Here is a 24,786-nt window from a genome sequence, read left to right as displayed (position 1 = left end):
TAGTATATTTACATATATACTGTATGATAGTATTTATTTCAACAATTATTTTGGTTAATTTTTAACATTTTTCAATCTTTTACAGATATGAAGAGAAGAGTTGACTGAAAGATACAAGAAACTAGTGTCTTAAACAACATTCAACCATAATGAAATATATATTTTATATTATATAATGATAAAAAATGAAGTCATTGCTCTGTAATGCCATCTAGTGTGAACTGTGAACCCATATGCAAGAAGCCGAGATGCTTTTCAGATTTATTTTAACGTAATCAAGGTATTCGTAATGTTTATGAACACAATATCTTTTAATAACAGTAATTCAAATACTGTACGTGATTGACTGATGAAGTAGATAGGCCTATGGTATATGTATTAATAAATTTTATGCTGTGTTATGCTGTATGCCGGTACAGAGACAAGAAGACTGGAGGTAAGTGGGTTGGTTATTTACTCAAAGAAAAATATGCTATCACCTATTTGTAAGCGTAATCAAAGATCTCATAAACACAAGATAGCGTGCAAATTCTGTAATAATGCATGAACGACGCCCTCTTGCAAAATTGGGAACTTTTAAACCTTGACCACTCTGACCATAACATATGCCGCGCGACTTGACGTTTACGCGTAACAATTAGAAGCGTCCGATTTATACTCTATCTCAGATCCATGGCAATGACTAGCACGCCCTCTCCCAAAACTGATTACTTTTTTGTGCCAAATCGACGTTTCTATATGTTACGCTATCTTGTGTTTGTAAGATATTTGGCGTAATGCATGAAAGACTCATAAAACTGCACCTTCTGCAAATAATACAATTTTATATATGGCGCTTCCCTCAAAAAACCTACTTGCAATGCACAGAAAATTTTTAAGGAACTGCCAAATTTGTGTTACTGAATAGAGCTCATTATAAAAACCTTATTTGTACACGTACACTACAACAATCTGACTGAAAAGCTCATTTTAATTTAAATTAATTTTTATCTTACGTTATTGCGATTTTTTTTTAACAAGATCTGTGAGCTCCATTGCATTAAATGAGGGCGCTGCTGATGATAAAGAGCGTATTCCGACGTGAGCAGTGCCCCATTTGATTTGGGGGGGGGGTCTATTTAGTGCATTTGATTGAGGGGTGTATTATAAACATCATACAAGGAACAAATAAAGAAAAGAGAATACAAATTAATTTTGTGTTGTATTTATTTGAATTGCATGCACTTCTCTGCAACCCCTTTATCTATGATTATACAAGAATACAGCAAGCGTGCAAAGTTCTCACTCAAGCTACAAGTAAAATGTAGTTTACATTCCCAAACAAATCCCGACATGATGGCGTGCATTTCAATACTTGGAGTCTGTCGGTAGTAAAATCATGACGTAATTATGAAAATAAAATTTTTGAAAACGAGTAAATAGTTTCATTTTCCAAAGTATAGTTAATATTATACAATAGATTTTCAAATTAGATTAAATTAATTTTACAAAATTAACATGAATTATTTATTGGTTTAGATTGAATTTAGTATTGGCTGCTACCATATGTATGCATTTGTGCGTGTGTTTGTATGCATATATATGTGTGTGTGATATATGTAATATTATTATAGAAATATAAAAATGGCTTAAAGTGTTATTCTAAACTTAATTTGGCCTCCTTCCACACTTATTTTGTAATGTACTATTATTCTTAGTTGGTTTTACTATTAAGCTTCTGTCATATGTTCATGTGTGTGGAGAAATAAATGAAACAAACAAACAAATGTCGAAATATTGAATCCCGACATTTTCCAAAGTATAGTTAATATTATACTGCACTTATAAACAATATATATTTTATATCAATAAATGACTCTTATTTCTTCAAATACAAGAGTGTTTAAACAGTTTTCACTTGTGTACCAAAACAAAACAAAAGATTTTTTTTTTAATGATATCGAATGATTTCATTATGTAAACAAAAATTAAAGATAATATACAATGCATAAGAAAATATTCTACCTATCAGAAGCACCACAATGTTATAAATATAATTATATCACAAGTTTTGTTGCATTTTGAATAAGAAATTTAACACTTTCTTAACAACATATGAAAATGGAAAATAGAGGAGAATCTTACACATTGTAGCACAAGGTTTATAAGTAAACATTTCTTAATTTCAAATGAATTAATGTAATCTTGCCACAAAATGAATTTTAAGGGAACTATCAATTTTATAACAATAAAGAATTCTGAATTAATTTTGTCTCAATGACAAAATGAAATATTTTCCAAAAATAATGATATACAGTACTTATACTAGAGAATAACTAATAGAGAATAAAATTCCCCTGAAATGAAAAATACACAACAAGCATACAATGACTATTGAATTGAACATTACCTACTATTCAGAATTTGTTATACTTCTGGTTTAAAAATCAGGGTACACATTTTTTAAATTAAATAATCCACAAGTTAATAATTTTCAAAATGAACAAGTTGATTTCAAAATTTATTTTTGTGTTTTTTTGACATTAGCAAGGGACAACACATCTTTAAAATGTTACTTTCTCTTCGGGATAATGGTTTGAATCAGAATTTGTTTACAATTACTGTTTAATGCCAGAAAAAAGCAAAGAATTAACGTAATTAGATTATATTTTAAAAATCTTCATTGTGTTTTTTGATAAGTTTAGGTTACAGATTCTCGCAAATGTTCTGTTTCAATTTACATTCTGAGACTTCTATTTCAATGACTCAACTCGGGCTGTCTGAAAACCGAATGCTTATCATCATCATTGGTGTGGTATCATGCACCATTGGTCCTCACCAGTGGTGTGGTAACTTGCACCAATGGTCCTCACCAGTGGTGTGGTACCTTGCACGATTGGTCCTCATCAGTTTTGTGGTATAGTGGTGTGGTAGCTTGGCACCATTTCTCCTCATCAGTGGTGAGGTATCATGCACCATTAGTTCTCATCAGTGGTGTGGTATCTTGCACCATTGCTCCACACCAGTTCGGCACCATTTCTCATCAGTGGTTTGGTGTGTGGTACCCCACACAATTCTTCCTCTCCTGGATGAGAATGAAATAAAAAAAATGTAGAAACCTTTCTAACAAACACAAAATTGTACATGTATAAAATATACACAAAGAAATATATCAGGAACAAAGTGGTAACCAGTGCTGTAAGATAATAGATACTAAAATTTCCAAAAGGCAGTGAGCAGAATGAGGTAATCTTGCAAACTGTGCTGTGCTGGATATTTTCCGTAAGATCTCGTAAAATGAGCAATGAATGTTAAAGATGTATTTTCTCATGCTAAATACTTCTAATTTCGCATCACAAATGAAGGCCCCGACTTCAAAATTCGCTCAAAATCATAGTAGTATAAGCCCTCTCCCTCAGAGAGTGGGCTAAAAACATAAAAACGACAAGATAACCTCGTACATAGTAGAAAATATGGATATTAACACTAGCCTGTGTGCAGATGAATTGTGGGAAGTCTACACTGAAATAGACATTTATTGTGCATTCAAGAAATGGATGGTTATTACTAGATGGATTGTTTGTCAAGAAGATTAGTGATGTAAGTTTGTTTGTTTGTTTGTTTAATTTATTTCTCCACACACATGAACAAAACAAACATACATACATAACGAAAGCTTAATAGTAAAACCAACTAAGAATAATAGTACATTACAGAATAAGTGTGTGGAAGGAGGCCAAAATAAGTTTAGAATAAAACTTTATATATATAGAAATCCAAAATATAAACACAAAATAAATATATATATATATATATACATATATGCATACACATACATACACACAAACATATATATATATACATATATATATATATATATATATATATACACATATACATATACAGTACATATATATATATACACATACATATACAAACAAACAAACAAATAAGAATGACCGACAGACAGACAGGCAGACCGACCAGGAGACTTACCGGCCATACTCCGAGACCAGAGACTTTTTAAGATTTTATTTAAAAGAGTTGAGATTAGGTAAGGATTTAAAGGAAGTTTTTAAGAAATTCCATAATTTTGGACTAGTGTAAAATATGGATTTTTTTCTAGAAGAGGATGTATATTTTTCAAGTAAAAAGTATTATGGTCATGTATATCAGCCTGTTGTTTTGGAAATAGATTATGAATATGTGGGGGTAATGTTTCATTTCTAAAGTGATACATAAAAACATAGTTTTGTAATTTATGCAAATCAAATACATTTAAAACATTAAATTTGTAAAATAAAGGTTTGGTATGGGAAATACGAGTTGTCCCTGCACAAATCCTGAGAGCTCACTTTTGTAATTTAAAAATATTGTCAATAGGGGTTGTTTCAGGACTTGTCCAGGGACAACTGTAGCAGCCCATGATGTGTTACAATAACTGATATTATAAGGTAAGATTAAAGTATTATACAAGGATAAAAGAATATTCTGCGGAAAGTAATGTTTTAATTTATTCATAACACCAATGTTTCTTGATATAATATTTGTAATACTGTTATGATGGGATTGCCAATATAATTTGAAATCTAATTTAATGCCAAGGAATTTTGTTTCAGTTACTTGTTCAATTATGTTGTTATCAATTTTAATAAGAAAGGAATCTCTGCTTTTTATTTTATTTTTAAAAACAATAAAATTAGTTTTTGAAATATTAGGAGATAGCATATTTAATTTAAGCCAATTAGATACCTTACTTAATTCAGTGTTAATAATTGTAAGGAGATCATTTTTATTTTGGTGTGAATAAAAAATGTTAGTGTCATCTGCGAAAAGAACAAAGTTTAATAGAGAAGAGCAGTTTGGGAGATCATTAACATATATTGAAAATAACAAGGGCCCAAGTATGGATCCTTGTGGAACACATGTAATATTAGATAAATAAGAATTAAAAGAATTAAATGTAGTAAACTGTTGTCGGTTGCCAAGATAATTTCTAAATAAATCACATCGTTCAAGTTTACTCAATAGAATTTCATGGTCAATGGTATCAAAAGCCTTACTTAAATCAAGGAAAATACCGACTGTAAAATCATTATTATTAATTGCTTTAGTAATGTCAAGCCAATTCTGGACTTACTATTCAGATTATCCAACAACATGCAAGATTCACTTAGGCTGTGCTGAAAGATATATATATATGCTATCTAGAAGTTGCTCTTGCTGTGGTGTCACTTCAGCAGTTTCCTAATTAATGAATATTCATTATGATTACATCACTGTGATCAGCCCATGGTCTGGTGGATTATGCAAATGAGTCAACTAGCAAACAGCCTGTAATTAAAAAAAATGATATTAGATTTAAACAACAAATATTAAGACTTGCATTAATAATAAAATGGTTTAAAAGTAAATGTATAATATTAATTAAATAAATTATCCCTTAAATAACATTATTTCATATATATATTTTTATTTATATATATCCAACACCAACATCAGCTGGATAAAACTTCACTATAATACCTCCCAATCTAACAATATTCAGCCTTCTCGTACAGCATTCTGGTAGCATGGAGGATTACTCCTCTGTGCTATCAGATTGAAGATTCATGATTAGCAGAGTCATTTCCATAAGGTCTGTGACTAGGTTAGTGTTAATGTCCATATTTTCTACTACGTATGAAGTTCATATCTCGTTGATTTTACAATTTTTCTTAGTTGTGCAATACAATGTCATTATAAATGATGTTTACCTGGTATATACTAGGTATACATCATTTGTAATGATATTGTATTGCACAAATAACAAAAACTGTAAAATCGACAAGATAAGAACCTCGTACGTAGTAGAAAATGTTGACATTAACACTAACCTTTATTGTGCATAAGTAACTTAAGTTGCACAAATAAGAAAAATTGAGAGAAAATAATAACCACATAGTACAATTTTAAAATTTAAGATTGGTGGATCTTTTAAACAGCATTATTTTATTGCCCTATATGGTAAAGAAAATGGAAAAAGAAAAGAATATTTCAAATAATAATTATATACTAAATAACATTTATGAAAACAAAATTGAGATTATTAACTACAGTATGGCTATAAAATAAAACTCCTAGTAGCCTACATTTTTATTTATTTATTTGTTCTTTAAACTGGGTGAACTCTTCAGTAAAAAAGACTGTTTTCCCAGAGTGCCTAATATACAACACAGATAAAATGGAGAAAAATAAAACCAGTCCTAACAACAGAAAGTTAAAAAGATAATATATAAGAAAATATATAAATATAAAAAGTTAAAAATTCCTAGTCCTAAGATCGAAAGGTCCACTAATTAATCTCATATAAGACAGTATAATACATCACAATTAGATGAAAAAATTAAATGTTTCTCCACTTACAAGCAAACTGTATTTTTATGTTGCTATCCTCTCTCAATTTTACTACTCATCCTGAAGTTGAACACCACTGCTTCTTAACATTCTGGCTGCCTATACCAACATGCCACTCTACAAAAAAAAAAGGAACAAAATCAAACCTATACTCTAATGGCATTCTTTTATTCTGCTTCTTAATAATTAAAAACCAATAAGACAAATGATATTTACAGTAGCACATTTATGAATACAACTCACACAAATACCTTCGTTTTTATTGCAAGCAATTTGAAAATATATATAGACAGATACTGTAACAGGCATAATACCAAGTCTGTTATTGATAATTTTAATAATAATGTGGACATATTATAGAGGATGATTGCTTTATCATATTAATTTTGGTTCAGATGTATAAAAGTAAAGGAATAGGTAGGAGAGTAACTTACAACTTCCAGTTCTGAATAGCAGCCGTAGAGAGGTGCTTAATTCACATCATTCCACAAAGAAAGGGGCTGAATGAACCACAGCATATGGTGTAGCAAACTGAAAAATTAGAAAGCTATGAATTTAACGAGCGCATCAATGATGCAATAGCCCATTTGACAATGTCAACAAATTTGGGGGAAAAACATTTACTGCTCAGTTAACCTGTGGAACAATCTTCCCTCTGATATACCAAACTTTTCATTCCTTCAAAAATTTGGAACGGTTTCTTTTTGCCTCGTCTACACCAATTTTCACTTTTTTTTTTTAAATAATAATTTCTTTAAAGTATATTTCATATTCTAAAGATGTTTTTGACTGTTAAATAGACCTTAAAGAAGAACAATGTAAATTGATTAAGTATTCAGAATTAAAGAAATATCTCTATCTATAACGTTTGAGGTTGTCGGTGGAAGCTGGTGTGGTCCTAGATTATGTTGTTACTTACACGTCATTAACACTTTTAACTAAACTGCCGTAATTTGGAAAAAGGCATTAACTCCACTTTTTGAAATTTTTGGATTTTTGTTTCTATGGAATCCTATAGATGTAATCTATCATGTGAATTGATCATATACCCAAAAAAATGTCCAAAAATATGAAATAAATATTATATTTACGCATTAACTCCAATTCATGAATGCAGAATAATTTGAAAGAAGGCATTATCTCCAAGTAATTTGGAAGAAGCGCATTATCTCCACCAAGCAATGAACAGATCATAATGAACCAATCACAGAAGACAATTACGCATAGTTAATTAGTCATGATAGCTTGTAAATGCACATAATGCCTAGCTTTACTAGCTTGACTCCCACCAGGGCAATGTACATAATGTGCAATTTAGATTCGTGTACAATACATTATACTGCCTTCTGTTCCCCTGTTATTTATTTATTCACTTACTCATTTTTTTTTATGGTAATTTTGTTGTTTTTATGACATAATCGTAATTTTAACTTTTTTGCCTGAATTTTTTATATTAAATATTATTGAATAAAAATCCATGAATGAAAGGTTGTGTTCCATTTATAATCCGGAAGAAGTGCATTAAATCCAGTTTATACATATATTTAATTCATTCAAATAAAGAGATGGCAGTTTTTACACATATAAAACACATATTGCCCTGATAACCGTGTTCTGCCCAGAGGCATACCGGCTGCAAAAAAAAAAAGACATATTAAAGAATCTTCTACCACTAATGAGCGAGAATAGCAAAACCTTTTAGAGAAACATGCCTGGTGGCGATGTCGCTGATTTGATAGATAATTGAGCGAAAAATCAGGCCAATAATCGCAATAAAATACAGAAAATATCATTATATTGAACACTGATAAAAGTTATAAAATCACAATAAAAATTAAGAAAAGAATATTTCATTATCTTCAATGCTGGTAAAATGATGTTGACAAATAAAAGAGAAATCCTAAAACTCGTCTAACTTTGATTCATTTAGATTCTATTTATCTACCACACCATTTTATAGAACCTCTCATTTACCTCACAGAATATTGTCTTTAATTTCAAATAATAGCTTAAAAAAGTATAATTTTTGTATTTGGGCACTTTTTACATGATTTAAAATATGTAACCTCGCGTTTGTAAAATAGAAGTCTGTAAATTTAGTATACGTAAATTAGAGGTTCTACTAAGTATATTAATATTACTGTTCATAATATAACCATCGTATATCAATATCATTGTATTCTGATTGAATATAAAAATGATAGCAGCTTAATTTAAACAATAATAATAATTTTATCAATTTTTATACGTGTACAATACAATGACGACTCCTAAATTGATTATAAATTTATACTATAATGTTAATTTTAACTTACATGGACTAAATTTTGTGAAATATATAATTGACACTGGCATACATTATTTGTTTGTCAGAAATATTGTAATTTGGCTACGCAAGATACACATTTCACTGGAAAAACTGGAGTTAATGCCTAACTTCAGATTTTTCATGCACCATTGACGCCTGTTAAAATTTGGAATAGTGCATTATCTCCATTTAAATAGGTTAAAGAACAAAAATCACAATGAAAATTATTTAATATGTTTTTTAATTATATGTTTAGTAAATTCATTTCCAGTACAAAAGGCTAACGACAAACGAGTTTTGCTCAATAACTCAAAACTAGGATTTTGGAGTTATATGCCTTTTTCCAAATCACGGCAGTAAAGTCACCTTATGCAGTCATGTTCATATGCAGCATTATAGTAGAGATCTACTAATACTGTAATAGTTTATTTATTGTACAATAGAAGTAGCCATAGTAAATTGTTAAAAAAGAGTCCCCCGGACCCCCAGTGACAGTTGCCAGGTTGAATGAACAAGAACTTTTCTCGTGGCCAGCCTTCATGCCATTTGCTTATTTCCAGAGTAAAAAATGTAGATATCATCCGATACTTGTGGCATAAAATGATTATATTTCGATAGAATGCATTATTAAAAATTAGTTGCTAATCATCATCAGTGTATATATCCATTGGAAAATGAATGGCACATTAACTATAAGATTTTTATTTGACCCCACCACATTTGCAGCTCTCAAAAAATTAAACTGGAACAGGCTTGATACAAACCAGTTTCACAACGAAGCTATTACAATGTACAAGATTATGAATAATATAAGCCCACAATATCTTATTAACAGATTCAGTTCTAAAGAAAACCCACATAATACCAGATCTAAAGACAAACTTTATCTATGCAAACCTCGAACTGAATACAAAAAGAAAAGTTTCACCTATCATGGATCAAAATTATGGAATTCATTATCAGAAGAAGCAAAAAATGCTAAAGATTTAAAGAGTTTTAAAAATATTGTGTCAAACCTGACCAGTTTTTGAAACCGTAGATTTTATTATTTCAAATTTGAAATTGTTTAAAAGTAGTATTTAGTTCCTAATTTTTACAGTTGGTATGTTTTTACTTTTCCATATGTTTGTTTTCGCTTTCTTTTATCATATCAGTAGTTTAAGTACACAGCCTCTTGGAAGACCAACCTTTGTAAAAAGACTGAAATGAGTATCTGTGGATAAATAAAGTTATTATTATTATTATATTCTTTTTAAAATCCAGATGGGTGTTTGTCTTTGAATAACATACAGTAAATAGATCAAGATGACATTAGACTTGCCTAGTCAAATCCAAAATGGCATTGAAAAAAGGATAAAATTTGAATTACAGATGGCTAATTAAATTGAAAACAACAATTTAATATGTAAAATAAGATGGACTTAGAAATTATTCAATTTTGGCAAAGGTGACTTAGGCCTAGGCAAGTGTAACTGTATGTACAGTAGTTAATAAATTTGGGAATAAATGCTACCATACCACCTGAATACTGTGATATACACAATACAGTACGCAAAAGTTGAAAATGTAGAGAAAATGCTAAAAAGGTAAAAAGTACAGAATCATTAAGATGAAATTTCTGAAAATGATTCCTCACCAGGGTCCTTAGGTTCTCGGAAATCAGGAAGGCCTACCCAACTCCCGCAAGCAAGAATACTCTCCCCATTTTTATCACCAAGTAACTGTCAGGTACAAAGCAACATACATCCTAAGTTTACTTTGGTCAAATTTAAGTAAGTATTATAACTCTTTTGATTTATTAAGTTAACATCATAATTTTTTACTTAATTTAGTGTCCAAGATCAATCAAATTAGTAGTTAAAATGCCCAGGTTGAGCGAGCTTCCTGGCTCCCAACCAGTGGGACGTTGCTCCGAAACACGAGTTCTCAAAGAATTTTTTTTTTTTTTAAAGTTGGCAACTGTGTTGGGGGCAGTGGCAGCACTACCACTATTCGTCAGGGTGAAAAGAAAATGATTTAGCCCTATGTATTTTTTACATGTTAGTAGACTCTAAAATTAAATAAGCCCTTGAAACTCCTAAATCCCCAGTATTCAATCATCAGCCCGCTTGCCAACATTTTGATCCAGTCTGCGAAAAATTGCTAAAAAGTAAATCCAGCCAATTTTTAGAAAAAGTTTTCTGTTAGTAGAAATACAACACAGTCTTGTTTTTTATGAGTGCAGCTCACTGTATCTAGTAGTGTAGAGTTTTGACACGTGGAGTGGGGAGGCTAACAATAGGGAATACAGTAAATTGTGGAGTCACTGATATGATGCGATATACAACCGTTTCCAGTGCCAGCAGGCTTGGGGCATGTTTAAAAACACTGCATTGAAAACTAATTTTTTTTCCATTTTTTCAAACCATTTTAAGGAATGTAGGACTGGTGTCAATTTTCTTACCTCATCCCCAACCATGTGAGGGGGGAGGGGGAGGTGATTTTTGAGGTACTGTAATGCAGGCCCTTTTCAGAATTGGACTCCTCGTAGGGGAATTTCTAGAGCTGGCTTTGGTTTTAACTTCTTAGTGCATGAGTGGATGTTTTTGTGCTGGGAAAATTTCTAGTGGTAGAGTAGGAGTTTTCTTTTTTCAAAATTATAAAATAAAATGGGGAAGAAAAGAAAATTGTATTAAAATTTAAGTGCTATTTGCGACCATCTAGAGGTGCCATGCTAAATGAATTTCTTAAATCAGCCCCAACCTTGGTGGGGGTGAGGGTTGTATTTCAGTCTATCTGTGAACGTTCTTCCCTTCTATTTCGAATTCACTGCTAAAAGAGAATGGGTGTGGCTGAGATGGAAAAAATGGTAGGAGCACTCTCGCCAAGATTTGAATAAATCAGAATGCATTGCCTAAAAAATTTAAAGGGCGATGCACAAAATTTTAACGTGTGGATACTCTGCATCTCCACTTTTGGTGCTACTTATGGTGTCAGACACGATGTGGCATGAACCATGTCCTACAATTTAAATTTCATTTACTCGGTACCATTAATTTAATTTAATAATGCAAACAATAGGCCTATATGTACACTTAAATTCTTAAATTATGAAGAAACTGAAACAATTCATCAAAACTAATACCTACAAGATGGAGTCTGGTATACAAAGACGTGTACACACTAAGTGTTGATGTGATAAAGCTTAGGACACCCCCACCCCCCCGGAAAAAAAAAATCTTCCCTTCTTGGTTCAATCTCCAGTAGGAGTGTGTCTAGTCATGGAGCTATATAATTTTGTAATCATTGTTGAGTACAAGTTTGCCATTTTTTTTTCAGTTATTATTAGGTTCAGTATTTATAAATTCACATGAAATTTACATAATTTCAATTAATAAATGTTGATTTCAAGGCAGTGGACAGCGTAATAAAAATTAAACTAGAGAGCTAATAGCCCAAACCTCACAGGCATTCACTAAAATTTAGGTCAATTGCACGGAAATTAAAAGTTAAATCATTTACTATGAAATGTTGTAATGTATGTAAGATGATACTACATAGTTAACAGATTACTTGGAAGTGTAATCTGCTAATCCGTTATTTGCTATTTTTTGGATAAGCAAGTGGCAACTAATACACGATTTCAATAAACGAAGCAAAAAAAAAACATTTTTCATTGTGTAATGTTATTTTCCAGTTTCCTTCAACATCTTTATTACTTTTTTTAGAAGAGTGTAACTAAAAAACTTGTTCTTCAAATAATATATAAAATATAGTAACAATTAATATAATGGAAAGCACATTACATTTTAAGCAAGGTATGATATTTTCTGTGATACTGAACTACAAAATAGCACAAGTAGTCCAACCAGTCCAGACGATAACAGTACACTTTTGAATGATTGCAATGAATTAAGAACTGATGGAGACGAGGGTGCCGAACTGCAGATATTAGCATGACATAGATATGTCATCATTTCCGATAGGAGGTAGTGCTGTGTAGCTTCCTTTTCCTTTACCTAGCTGTAAAAAAATTTAAACAAATTGTTAATACAGTATTTAATATTCAAATAATATTGTATGATCAAAATGAAGACATACAGTAGGCCTACAGCTGGACAGCCTTGTAATGACTCTCACTACATATTTTTTATAGTGTTCAATAATACAGCACAAGATGTAGTAGCAATATTATAGTAGTTGGCCTAATGAATCATAGGCTAGTGTGTGTAACCACGCGGTATTTTTATACCTCCATAGAGTACTATACAGTGTTACGTCACAAAAACATGTGATACTACTCTGTTGCTATCGGCGACACAAAATGCGTTCAACCAACGCCATTTCTCATTGATCCCAATTTCTAACTATTAAGAAGTTGTATCTTAATTTTTCTTTGTTAATGTTAATTGTTGATTAAATGTGTGTTCGATAACTAAGGTAATGCGAGCTTTTCGTGTTTTTAGTACATTTTGACGGTAAATTATTAGGTTTTAAAATGCCTATTCCAGAAAGCCTATTCTAAACCATTAATATTATGAAGTCATTCAGATGTAACGAACGGTAACCAACGTCCAGAGGACGCCATGTGGTGTTGTGACAACACGACTGTGGTACTTTATGGTTAACTAGAAGTAGAAAAGTCTAGGCCTCTACTGCATCCAAACGTACGTCTGGGTATCTAGGCTATTCTACTACTACTTGCTAGCGGACGCGTTTTACTTAGCTGAATTCACGAATGTAAAACCAAGAGCCAATTAAAAAAAAGAAAAGAAAATGATGTAGTTTATCATCCTCGCCGGCATGTCTTTTTTTATTGTATAGGCCTTTATCACGAATCGGTAGACATCTTGAAGTGATGACAAACATTACAAATCAGCGGTGCGTAACCAACAGAAATAAGATAAGCTTTTGGGCGGATTTTTTGACATGTTATTTAAAAAATCATAACTCTATAACGGGGCGTCGTATCCAAAAAAATTTTCCAGCAAAATGTTCTTAAAAGACTAGTCTACACCACTATATGATTGAAAAAAAATTGAAATATTTTTTGACCTCTGAAATCAAGATTGAAAAATAAGCCTATCTCAGTAGTGTATTAAAATAGGTATATGCATTACAGTGCTGCAGGTTACTAGTAATACTCTGAACTAGCATTGTTTTAGTTACCATATGAGAGTTTCCTGTGTTAAAAACATGATATACTATACTATACCTCTTTATAAAACATAACTTGTACTTTGTAATAAGAGAATGTATATTATCGCTACTTGGAACAGTAACAACACGAAAGTCCTATGCTACTGCACTGTAATGCATTGGCCTATTTTTTTACATGATGTCAGAAAATCAGCCCAAAAGCTTACCTTATTTCTGTTGGTTACGCACCGCTGATTCGCAATGTTTGTCATCACTTCAAGATGTCTACCGGGATTATGACCGGTTGAGCCGCCGACAAGTTGAGCTGCCGGTAATTTCTATGGAACGCCAAGCGCGTCTCTCAGTGAATGTAGTGCGTCTCTCAGTGAATGTAGTGCATTTCAATTAACTTATTCGTTCTTGGTACCTTTCAACACTTAAGTTCTCGGGATCAAATCTAATATAACTTCCATCACAGCGGTGTAATCCGGGATGCTCTTTCCTGACATTATTACGAATGATGGATGAAGCACAACATTTCCAACGCCAATTTCCTCACAAAGTACCTGCTCAACCATCTCTGCCGCCGAATCAAACGGACGATCCAAGGCTTGTTGTTTAACATTCCTGCGGATTACTGCAACCTTTTCACGACCTAAAAATAAAATATATAGGAACATGTATACATAATCTTTCCGTTAAAAAACAAAATATGTGGTATGTAACAATAACAAAGGAAAATAATAACAATATTGATAATAGGCCTAATAATAATATGATGAAAAGGTAAAGCTTTTTATAAAGTACTATATAACATACCTGGGATATTGTCGCAAACATGGTTTTGTGTTCCTCGGATATATCCATCCCTTTCCATGACGGTTGCCTTGCATCGTGCAGCCTTCATGGCACATCTCCAAGTTATAGCTGGTCTCCGTTTATCCACCTTCAAAGTATACTCGTAACCTAAACTGTCAAACAATTTTCGCCTGGGTTGTGGATAAGGGTTTTCCAAATCATCTTCGATGAAGTCCTCCGGTTCCACAAAGTCACCTAATTCTGCTGCATATACGTCTTCTTGTGGCTCAACAGGATTTCTCTCTAATATACACTCGTTGCATGACCAATCAAGGTAACCGTCTTCCATCCCTTGCCGATATTGCTCTCGCGTTATCCTAGTCCCACATACTCGATGTTGCCACCTCTCGCACTCTTCACACAACACACCTTCTTGACGTTCAGTAACTGGTTCCTTGCACTCGATACACTCGTTCATGATTGATATTGATAATTACAGTAAGAAAAACTAATCGAAAGTGACAGTGTTGGCATTTTTGCATCATTTTATAAGATATATTGCAACAAAGGTGCGTTTTGAACACAAAAGTGTATTGGTGTATTGTTTTAACGCAAAGCATGCCGCCGCGAGCGCTGCCCATGGAATCACGCTCCGGTACTGCTTTGTAGATTATCTTTCGTTCAGCATATTATTGTCTCATTCGCACATACAGTACTTTGGAATCAAACACATTTTTTTCCTTTTCAGAAATCATGAAGTGTAAATTTAATATAAATTTAATTACCAATTCAATACAACTTTCAAATTTTCAAATACAAAACTTATACACTTTTAAAAATATGTTAAAACGGAAACCAAACGTAAATAAACACATTAAAAATAATCAAGTTATTACATTTTTAATAGGATTTTGCTATGAACAATAAATTTAAATGTGTTAAGTCTATGTTATTATACAGTATTTACTATGGTTTTGTAATTTATATATTTTTATTTTTGTACTATTTGTAAAACATATATAATAATGATAAGAATGTATGGAGTTTTTGTTTTTTACTATCCGGCAATTATACAACTTCATTTATTTTCATAAAAATGTAGTACATAATTTTCAATTACACAACTTATACATCACGAACGGCAATACAAGCAAATCAACGACTGACAAGACTGTGGGATGAATATGTAGCTGGTATCCGGGGCAAGCCGATTACATTCACTGAGAGACGCACTACATTCACTGAGAGACGTGCTACATTCACTGAGAGACGTGCTTGGCGTTCCATAGAAATTACTGGCGGCCCAACTTGTCGGCGGCTCAACCGGTCATATCCCGTCTACCGATTCGTGAAAAAGGCCTAGGCCTATTTGAAAATTTTTTTTTTTTTTTTTTTTTTAAATATTTTGATTAATAAAAAAGTAGGCCGAGCTTTTGTGTACTATAGCTTTAGCGTACTCATACTTTCGTTAGAACATCGCTGTCATACGTATTGTATTATTAAATTAAACTTGGGCCTAGCTAGGCTAGCTATCTAGCCTAGGCCCTATTAATTACTACTACTAGGGGTAGGCCTAGCTATGCAGTACTCTGTGGATAGTCAGAAGACGGTTGACTTACCTTGTATCTTTTATGATGAAAGCCTTGCATGGTTAGTTTGATGGTTATATTTGTCTATCAATGGAAGAAGAAGAAACTTATTCCTCTGTGGTCATCATTCCCGCTTCACCAAACAAGGAGAGACCTGTCAACAACAACGAATAAATTGCAAAACCCCAAATCATGCCTGTCTCATCTCAAAGCCAGATATATGTAGTCTACAATCCAGCCGCTGTTTGTAATAATTCTTCACCAGCTTAGAAAGGATTTGATTGGTCAATTATTAAGTTTAAAAAAATTGTTTTAAAAAATACAAAAACCACCAAAAACGTGCATAAAAAAATAAACGAGTGTAATGGATAGAAAGGACAATTACCTATAAAATTTGTATTCAACTTTTTTTTAATTATCTGAACACCTTAGAAAAGTTATAAAACATTGGAATTTTTAACATAAAAATAGTGTAAAATGTTTGTGTTCATCAATACCCCCACAAACCGCACGTCAACTGCATCACACTAAAAACGAATGAATGAGAGCATTTACAACTGTTGACATGTTTTTTTGCCGCACCATCACAATAGCCAGTGTGGCCTGTGAGTTAAAAAAAAACATAATTATATTTCTTTCTAAAATTTCCACTTTTTCGTGGTGGCGATGCACTAATTGGCCAAAAATAATTTTATTTTTATTTGGAATCATCAATACTTGCAGTCGGCGGGTCCGCTGAACAAGGCCATGTAAAATAAAACAATTGGTTAGCATCCTTATGTTATCAATTTTCATGGTAGGGAGGGAGGGTTTTTTTTTTTTTGCATCTAACATAAAAAAAGAGTTTCGCAAGGAAAAACAGCAAAAAAAGAAGAATAAACAACAGAGACCAAAATTACATACAAGCATCTATAGCAAGCGGAAACTTTACCTATGAATAACGGCGTCATAATGCAATTACCTCTATGTATTATCATGCACAATTCACTCATCAACACAACAGGCATCATGGATACCATAAGTGGCTACATTATAGGCCTATAGAACAACAGTAGAGCATAGAACTGCAAGTGGACTGGCTAGTGTGCGGATGGGTGGTAAACAAACCTATATTAAATTGAGTTTGTGATTGTAAATGTAAAAAAAAAAAAAAAAAATTGGGTCGGTGGCCTTTTTGATGGTAGGGAGGGGATGCTAACCAATTATTTTATTTTACATGGCCCAAGGTATAAAAAAAATTTTGCCTTACCTAGTGCAATCAAACTTCCAAAAGCCTATACATTTTCATGGACAAATTATTTTTATACTTAATTTTTAAATTACTGAAATTATGAACTTGTAAATAAATTATTCCTACTTTATGTTTATATTCCTATTAATCAAATTAAATACTAAGCTTTTTTTCCTTTTTTTAATTTTATTTTTTGCAGTGAATTGTTTTTAAATGAATGTATCACCTGGAAATGGAATATCATGTATGTATGTATGCCTAATTACCAACTGTCTCACATCGTGCGGGACAGTCCCGCATTTTAAAGTGATTTTGAATGAAACACGCATTTTGCAGAAACACATGCGTGATTGTAAACTTGTCACTCATTTAGCACAAGTCTATGCGTGATAACGAATTATCGCGAATTCAGGAGAAAATACATTTAAAATTAGAAGGTATTAGTTTTAATTAAAAATATAAAAACAGTCATGTAATAGTACTAGCTAGAGTCATTAGAACGCTTTCGTTATCTCGTGCGAGAATCAATTCACCGAGAAAATTTCTCTTTCCCGAGAATATAGGAGGTATGTGCAGTTTTGCGCGTTCATTGTCACAACCAACTGTTGATGATTATGTGAATAGGCACTTTACGCAACAGGACAGTAATTAAGACAGGTGGACGGTGGTTTTCTGCTCATCAAAGCGTGAAGACCACAGTAAAGAATAGGGCGCTCAAATCGAATGACCGTTCTCGACGGCTCCCCGTCCTCTTGCGTAAAGTGCCTACTGAAACGCGGAACCCTACCGGGGCTCCGCCCCTAGACCACCGAGGGTGCCTGGTGGCCCCCAACCCTCTAGCCAACTGGTCACGTCACATCTCTCGGGTTGGAAACTATGATGAATGTGATGACGAAAAGGATATCAGAATATCTATCTGAATATATTATATAATTAAAAAAGAGATGGTGAAAGAGATGGGATGATTGTAAAACTGCCTGAAGCTTGACACTTTGTGGTATTATTCTATTGTTAACGTTTGAATAAAATATACACTTTTTAGCGTGGCTCTAATATTTCAAGCGTGATGCAATCTTTGTTTATTTTGCTTAACCGTGGTCATTTCATTTTTTCGTTTAGCCTTTTTAGGCCAGCGTCCGCAACTCGGTCCGCAGACAAGATGGTGCGAGATGTCTAACGTGTTCGAACAACAGCCTAGCCTACCTAGGCCTACCAATTCAGAAAAGGATTCATTCACGTGGTTACATAATGAAAACTGTCCTCTACTTACATTAAAACCGGTCTTGAATTAATTTATACTACTGGACAAAACTCTACAGCAAAGCAAAAAGTTATCCCCTTCTACAAAATGAGCGCATGTTGTATTTGGTTGTACTGTACTGAAAAAATCCAATACGTAGTCTCTTCTTACCAGGCTGCTTCTTCCATGTGATTAAGTTCAATCTATTTTTATACAGTACCTCCATGGTTCAACATAAGAAAAGGAAAGGAATTAAGGAATAAGAATGAAAGTGAAAGACAGATAAGAAATTATAAGAATGTAAATGAAAGGAAAAGATAAGAAACTAAGAAAGGAAGAGAAATGATAAGATAACGAAACATAAAAAGGATAAGGAAACGAAAAATAAGGAATTTATAAGAAAGGAAATGAAAGGAAAAGATAAGAAACTAAGAAAGGAATAGAAAAGATAAAATAAGGAAACATACAAAAGGACAAGGAAAAATAAGGAAACATTAATTGGGAAAAAGAATTAAGAAAGACAAGAAACTTAAGAAAGAGCCATGAAAGAATTATTACAAATTACAGATGAAAGTCTCTTAAGCATTAGGCCTACTGTGTGAGCCGAGTTGACTATTAAAACCGTACAATTACCAAACTATTGTAATAATTTATCATCATCAAATTAATTGATAAACTAAACCAAACTACTGAACTCAAACAATATTGAATAAACAACTAACCGTACATTTGTAACTTTGTTTATTTGTTTTTTGTTTATGTTGTTGTTAAGCGCCTTGGGGTTGTGACAATGTGAGGAGTATAAACTATTATTATTTATAAAATTGTTTTTCACCGATTTACAGACATTCTACTAAATCCTTAAATCCATTACTAAATTTAACGGTTTTTGTAGTCAAATATCTGTAAATTATTTATTGGATTATATTTTGAACTAGCTATTAATTTTTTTTAGATGTACTGTCCTGTGTTTTGTGGTTGCACATTATTGTGAATGCACTGAGGCCCTAACTGAATTACTCGAGGCCCTAGACTTTTTGAAACGAGCTCGGGGTTGTCCAATTAGAGGGTAGCTTTGTGTAACGCATTTTAAGGTCCTTGTTATAGGGCTCTAATTAGATAATATAATTATTTCAATTTCAAAATTTTTCACAAAACCTCCGGACGGAGAAGTAAAATAGAACAATAACAGAACAATTTCATAAACACGGACAATTTTATTACATAAACCAGAACAATTGAGATAAAAACAAAGAAAAAAGTTTGCAAATTCTTAAAAACAAAACATTAAATCAAAAAGCCCGACCGTCCCCACCCACAAAAAAAAAAATTCAAAATGTAAAAGATATTGAGGAAAAAAGAAAATTCGTAAATTTTAAATCTAAGTAGTGTCGTTTCTGGCCATGAGGTACCATAATCATAGCCTAAAGTTTCTTACCTCATCCCCAACCAATTTCCTGGATCCACCTCTGAGGCGTTATGGGCGATCAATTTTTTTTCTTTCTTTCTTTATTTTTTATTTTTTTCAACCTTCCAAAAAAAAAAGTGGGGGAGGGCGGGGGCCACCTAAATTCTCCCCTGATAATTATCACGTACGTGATAATACATACGTATACGTCAGCCTAACTTTAGTTTTAACATGTCCTCTCATATGCGAGAAATAACGTTTTAATGGTAAGAAACTATTTTAAAATAAGAATTGTCCAATAGTGTGATTTCTTGTTTTAAGAAAAATGTTCTTATTTTATTAAATTTTACGAAGATCCAGACGGGCCATGAAAATTCTTATTAAAAAAAATATTACCATAAGAATTCTTATAAAGTTAATTCTTACGAAGATACAGAGCATCCCATGATAATTATCACGTACGTACTTAATAGTAATACCGACGTGATATAATACGTACGCACGTGATATTAATACGTAGGCCCTACGTACATGATAGTAAGTATTAATTCCTAATTCGCTACAATGACGGTTCCCCAATATTTTACCTCAGCCCAAGTGTTGGTATCTCTTTACTCGTCATGATTCATGTTAAATAATGAATTGTTGTATAGTGATAAATTTGTACAAACATAGGATACAATAATAAGTACGTCGTCATTCGCTTTGAAATGTTATGGTGCCAGCTATGTCAATATCATTACCACCTACATCCTGTCTCTTATACACATCTTGGTACCTTGAAATAATGCTGGACCGGCCATCGATGCATAATAGTGCTGTATTAGCTAGGCCCCATCTTTTATCACCTGGTAGATCTGTCTATGGAGGAATACAATACCTACATGGTCTGTCTGCCTTTAAGAATCTAAAACTAATTTCCATTTCGCAATGTATTAAATTATGATTACATTTTTTTATCTCCTTTTGCTAGCGATTCGCAACGAAGAAAACTCTAAATTGATAATTCCAAACTAAAAGGTATAGACGACCTAACGGCTTAAATAAGCAATTAGTCCACCCATCAATTATGACAACACATAGATAAATAAATTAAAAATGCTTTTAAGGTAATTGTTAAAGAACTACCAAAAGCAAACACATCGTGAAGACTTTTCATTCTAGAGTGGAGAAACAATTTAATGCCACAGGCATTCCACAAAGATAACTCAATCTTTAATTCCAAGAACACATGTTTTATGTAAATCCCTATTTTTGTATTTCACAATATCCAAAAAGTCATGTAAATATATACGTCATTGTTATTCATATATATCATTGTTGTTTTTTTTTTATTTATTCGTGTAATTTTCACTTAAGTATCTTATATTGTATTTACTCATGGAGAAATAAGCATCTAAGTTCATCCAGTGGCATTGACAAGAAATCTTGAAATAATTTTAGTTTTCCAATTTTGCATTTATGCAATTGGCTTAAATTATCATTACCATCATCATCATCATTATCATTATCATTATTACTAATATTATTATTATTATTATTTTATTTAACAATTAATTGTATTGGAACTATTAGTACAAATGAAGATACAGTATAATATTTTGGCATGGTAGGACCGGGCAACTTATTTGATTATTTCTACAGTTTCTAGCTCTGCTTAAAATATACCAGTTATTATTTCCATGTAGTTTTTCTTCCTAATACTGATTTTATCGTCTTTTTAATGTCTTTGTTGGTTAGGCCGTAACAGAGTGGATTTAGTATACATATTATCATAGGCATCACCTTCAAAATGAAACTTATTTCAAATGGAATGCATTCCTGTTTGAGATGAACACAAAGACTATCGACAGTAATGACTATGGTCTGTGGAATAAGTACGATTAGATAACAAGCTATCAGTTTCTTTAGAATCCTTGAAACTTTGGTTACACCGTTCGAACTTTTAGTATTTTCTTTGGTTTTTCCGAACGTGTCAGTAAAGTTAGGCCTAATGTGGTGTTCAATTGAAGCAATATATTGGCCTGTCACTGTAGTTTCTTTGATGTCTTCATGTACGTATGACATGTTACCGTAGCATAGATCAGTCGTACTCTGAGTGTCCGTAAGACTAGAAAAATGAACAAGAACTGCGCTACCAGACGCCGCCTCAGGAGTATCACCGTTGCTGTTACGCCTGACGCAACAGTGGCACGCGTAACCTAAAGTTCTCTTCCAAATTGACTCCCCTTCCACCGTTACAACAACTTTTGGTATGATCCTTGCGTCTAAATTAGACTTATTTCGTTCCCGGTCACGTACGATTATGTAAATTCTCAAGTAAAGAATAACGATAAACATAGTAGGCAGGATGATGTAAGTAAGAGTGGCAAAGAAAGACTTAGCCAGATTGAAATCAAAAAGTACACAAGGTTCGGATTTGTTTGACAAGATAGTTTCTACTGTTTTTGAACTAATAACAAATGCGAATGTAAGAATCCAGGATATGACTATGATCCTCCGAGAACGCGTTCTAGAATTCTTGACGACACTTCCCAACGGATCACAGATGCCTCTGTACCTCTCATAGCAGATGATCAGGACGGTTACTTTTGACATCTGAAAGGACATTGTCACAGTCGCACGCAAAAAATAACATACTGCACTGATCTTCCATGTAAATCGGAAGAGAATAAAGGCAACGTAGAGCGGTAGACCGACGGCCGACAACATAAAGTCAGAACAGGCAAGACTCAGGAAATAGACATTCGCAGATGTCCTTATTTTACGATTGTAAATAAAACAGCCTATAATTAAACTATTCATAATTATTCCAAAAAATAGTAGAACAGTCAAGACAGACGCTACGCTGTATGCATAACTTGCAGCTACTTCGGCGTCCTCCGTAGAGTTTGACATCGTGTGTTGTGATACGTAACTCATTAACTGTAAGCTGTTGTACAATGCGTTGAGAACCCCCTCACAAATTGCTATCTGAGAAGACGTAGACGAAATCGATGCCACTGCAAACAAATTGTTATAATCGACAAGCCATAAAATAATGTATTATTGATCGTTAATGAAACTAAATAACCACGGGGAAATGGTTTGAAACATTATGCTGCGCAATTCTGTGACGAAATTTGTAATATTATATTGAAGAAGTCTTCTCTTAACAAACGATAATTCACTGAAAACTCGATGTCATTTAGGTCTAATGCTCGTAGTTATGACTGTACTTGGTAAACGACGCTAGATTGGTTTATCGATGTACAGCAATTAATTTTAATGTACTGTTAACGATTGCGTAATTTATCGTTTGGCGTATTATTGAAAGAAATGTTTTCTATAGGTTATCCACATGTGTCTCAAACGGCTATAAAAACATCAGCTTTTGAGAAAATAATTAACAATAATCAAAATAATGCATCAACACCATTGTGATCATTTATCAAATTTTCCGAACTAGAACTCCCAGAGGCGTATCCAGTGGGTGGCAAGAGGAGAGAGAGCCCCCTTCCACACACACACACACACACACACACACACACACACACACTACCCGGCGGCAGTAGGGGATGCTGTCAATCTGGAGATGGCATGCCCAGACTCAGGAAATAGACATTCGCAGATGTCCTTATTTTACGATTGTAAATAAAACAGCCTATAATTAAACTATTCATAATTATTCCAAAAAATAGTAGAACAGTCAAGACAGACGCTACGCTGTATGCATAACTTGCAGCTACTTCGGCGTCCTCCGTAGAGTTTGACATCGTGTGTTGTGATACGTAACTCATTAACTGTAAGCTGTTGTACAATGCGTTGAGAACCCCCTCACAAATTGCTATCTGAGAAGACGTAGACGAAATCGATGCCACTGCAAACAAATTGTTATAATCGACAAGCCATAAAATAATGTATTATTGATCGTTAATGAAACTAAATAACCACGGGGAAATGGTTTGAAACATTATGCTGCGCAATTCTGTGACGAAATTTGTAATATTATATTGAAGAAGTCTTCTCTTAAACGATAATTCTTTTAAAACTCGATGCCATTTAGGCGTAATGCTCGTAGTTATGACTGCACTTGGTAAACGACGCTAGATTGGTTTATCGATGTACAGCAATTAATTTTAATGTACTCTTAACAATTGCGTAATTTATCGTTTGGCCTATTATTGAAAGAAATGTTTTCTATAGGTTATCAACATGTGTCTCAAACGGCTATAAAAACATCAGCTTTTGAGAAAATAATTCACAATAATCAAAATAATGCATCAACACCATTGTGACCATTTATCAAATTTACCGAACTAGAACTCCCAGAGGCGTATCCAGTGGGTGGCAAGAGGAGAGAGCCCCCTTCCACACACACACACACACACACACACACACACTACCCGGCGGCAGGAGGGGGTGCTGTCAATCTGGAGATGCCCATTATTAGGGACCCATGCCATTATAATTGAGAGCCCATGATAGTAATTATTATTTTTGAGAAAAAAAATGCTAACCACAATTTTTATGGGCCCTGCTAAGCTTGGGCCACGGGGATCTTTCCCTCCTGACCCCTCTCGGTGGCACTGCCATAAACTCTTTTCTTATTGCAAGTTTTTGGCGTTTTTTTGTCCGAGTGTCAAGGCTTGTAGTAGCCCATGATAGTAATTATTATTTTTGAAAAAAAAAAATGCTAACTACAATTTCTATGGGCCCCTGGTAAGCTTGGGCCACGGG

General features: G+C 33.1%; 2 protein-coding genes and 1 long non-coding RNA gene across 5 annotated transcripts; all 3 read right to left on the bottom strand.

Moving 5' to 3' along the window:
* Nucleotides 1-89: 89 nt before the first annotated feature.
* Nucleotides 90-18,824, bottom strand: LOC117115665. Of its 3 annotated transcripts, none has more exons than XR_004446588.1 (7): nucleotides 18,690-18,824; nucleotides 16,219-16,342; nucleotides 10,320-12,685; nucleotides 6,810-6,906; nucleotides 6,385-6,492; nucleotides 5,120-5,313; nucleotides 90-3,064 (listed from the first exon to the last, which is right to left on the bottom strand). It is a non-coding gene; the product is annotated as an uncharacterized LOC117115665 (long non-coding RNA). The 3 variants fall into 3 exon arrangements; XR_004446587.1 differs by having other exon boundaries at nucleotides 12,469-12,685; XR_004446589.1 differs by lacking the exon at nucleotides 10,320-12,685.
* LOC117115664 lies at nucleotides 14,122-15,314 on the bottom strand. The gene is made up of 2 exons (XM_033259558.1): nucleotides 14,621-15,314; nucleotides 14,122-14,456 (listed from the first exon to the last, which is right to left on the bottom strand). The coding sequence occupies exons 1-2, from the start codon at nucleotides 15,075-15,077 to the stop codon at nucleotides 14,239-14,241; spliced, it is 675 nt and encodes a 224-aa protein (XP_033115449.1). The 5' UTR covers nucleotides 15,078-15,314; the 3' UTR covers nucleotides 14,122-14,238.
* A 2,745-nt stretch (nucleotides 18,825-21,569) lies between the features above and the next one.
* LOC117115681 (5-hydroxytryptamine receptor 1F-like) lies at nucleotides 21,570-23,154 on the bottom strand. The gene has a single exon (XM_033259587.1). The coding sequence runs from the start codon at nucleotides 22,987-22,989 to the stop codon at nucleotides 21,742-21,744; it is 1,248 nt and encodes a 415-aa protein (XP_033115478.1). The 5' UTR covers nucleotides 22,990-23,154; the 3' UTR covers nucleotides 21,570-21,741.
* Between the last annotated feature and the right edge of the window lie 1,632 nt (nucleotides 23,155-24,786).

The sequence above is a fragment of the Anneissia japonica genome, unplaced genomic scaffold (genome assembly GCF_011630105.1).
Source record: "Anneissia japonica isolate Jap-2015-1 unplaced genomic scaffold, ASM1163010v1 scaffold288026_len309160_cov177, whole genome shotgun sequence".
Classification (NCBI taxonomy): Eukaryota; Metazoa; Echinodermata; class Crinoidea; order Comatulida; family Comatulidae; genus Anneissia; species Anneissia japonica.
Note: the sequence above shows the minus strand (reverse complement) of the source record. Positions and strands in the feature narration are given on the sequence as shown.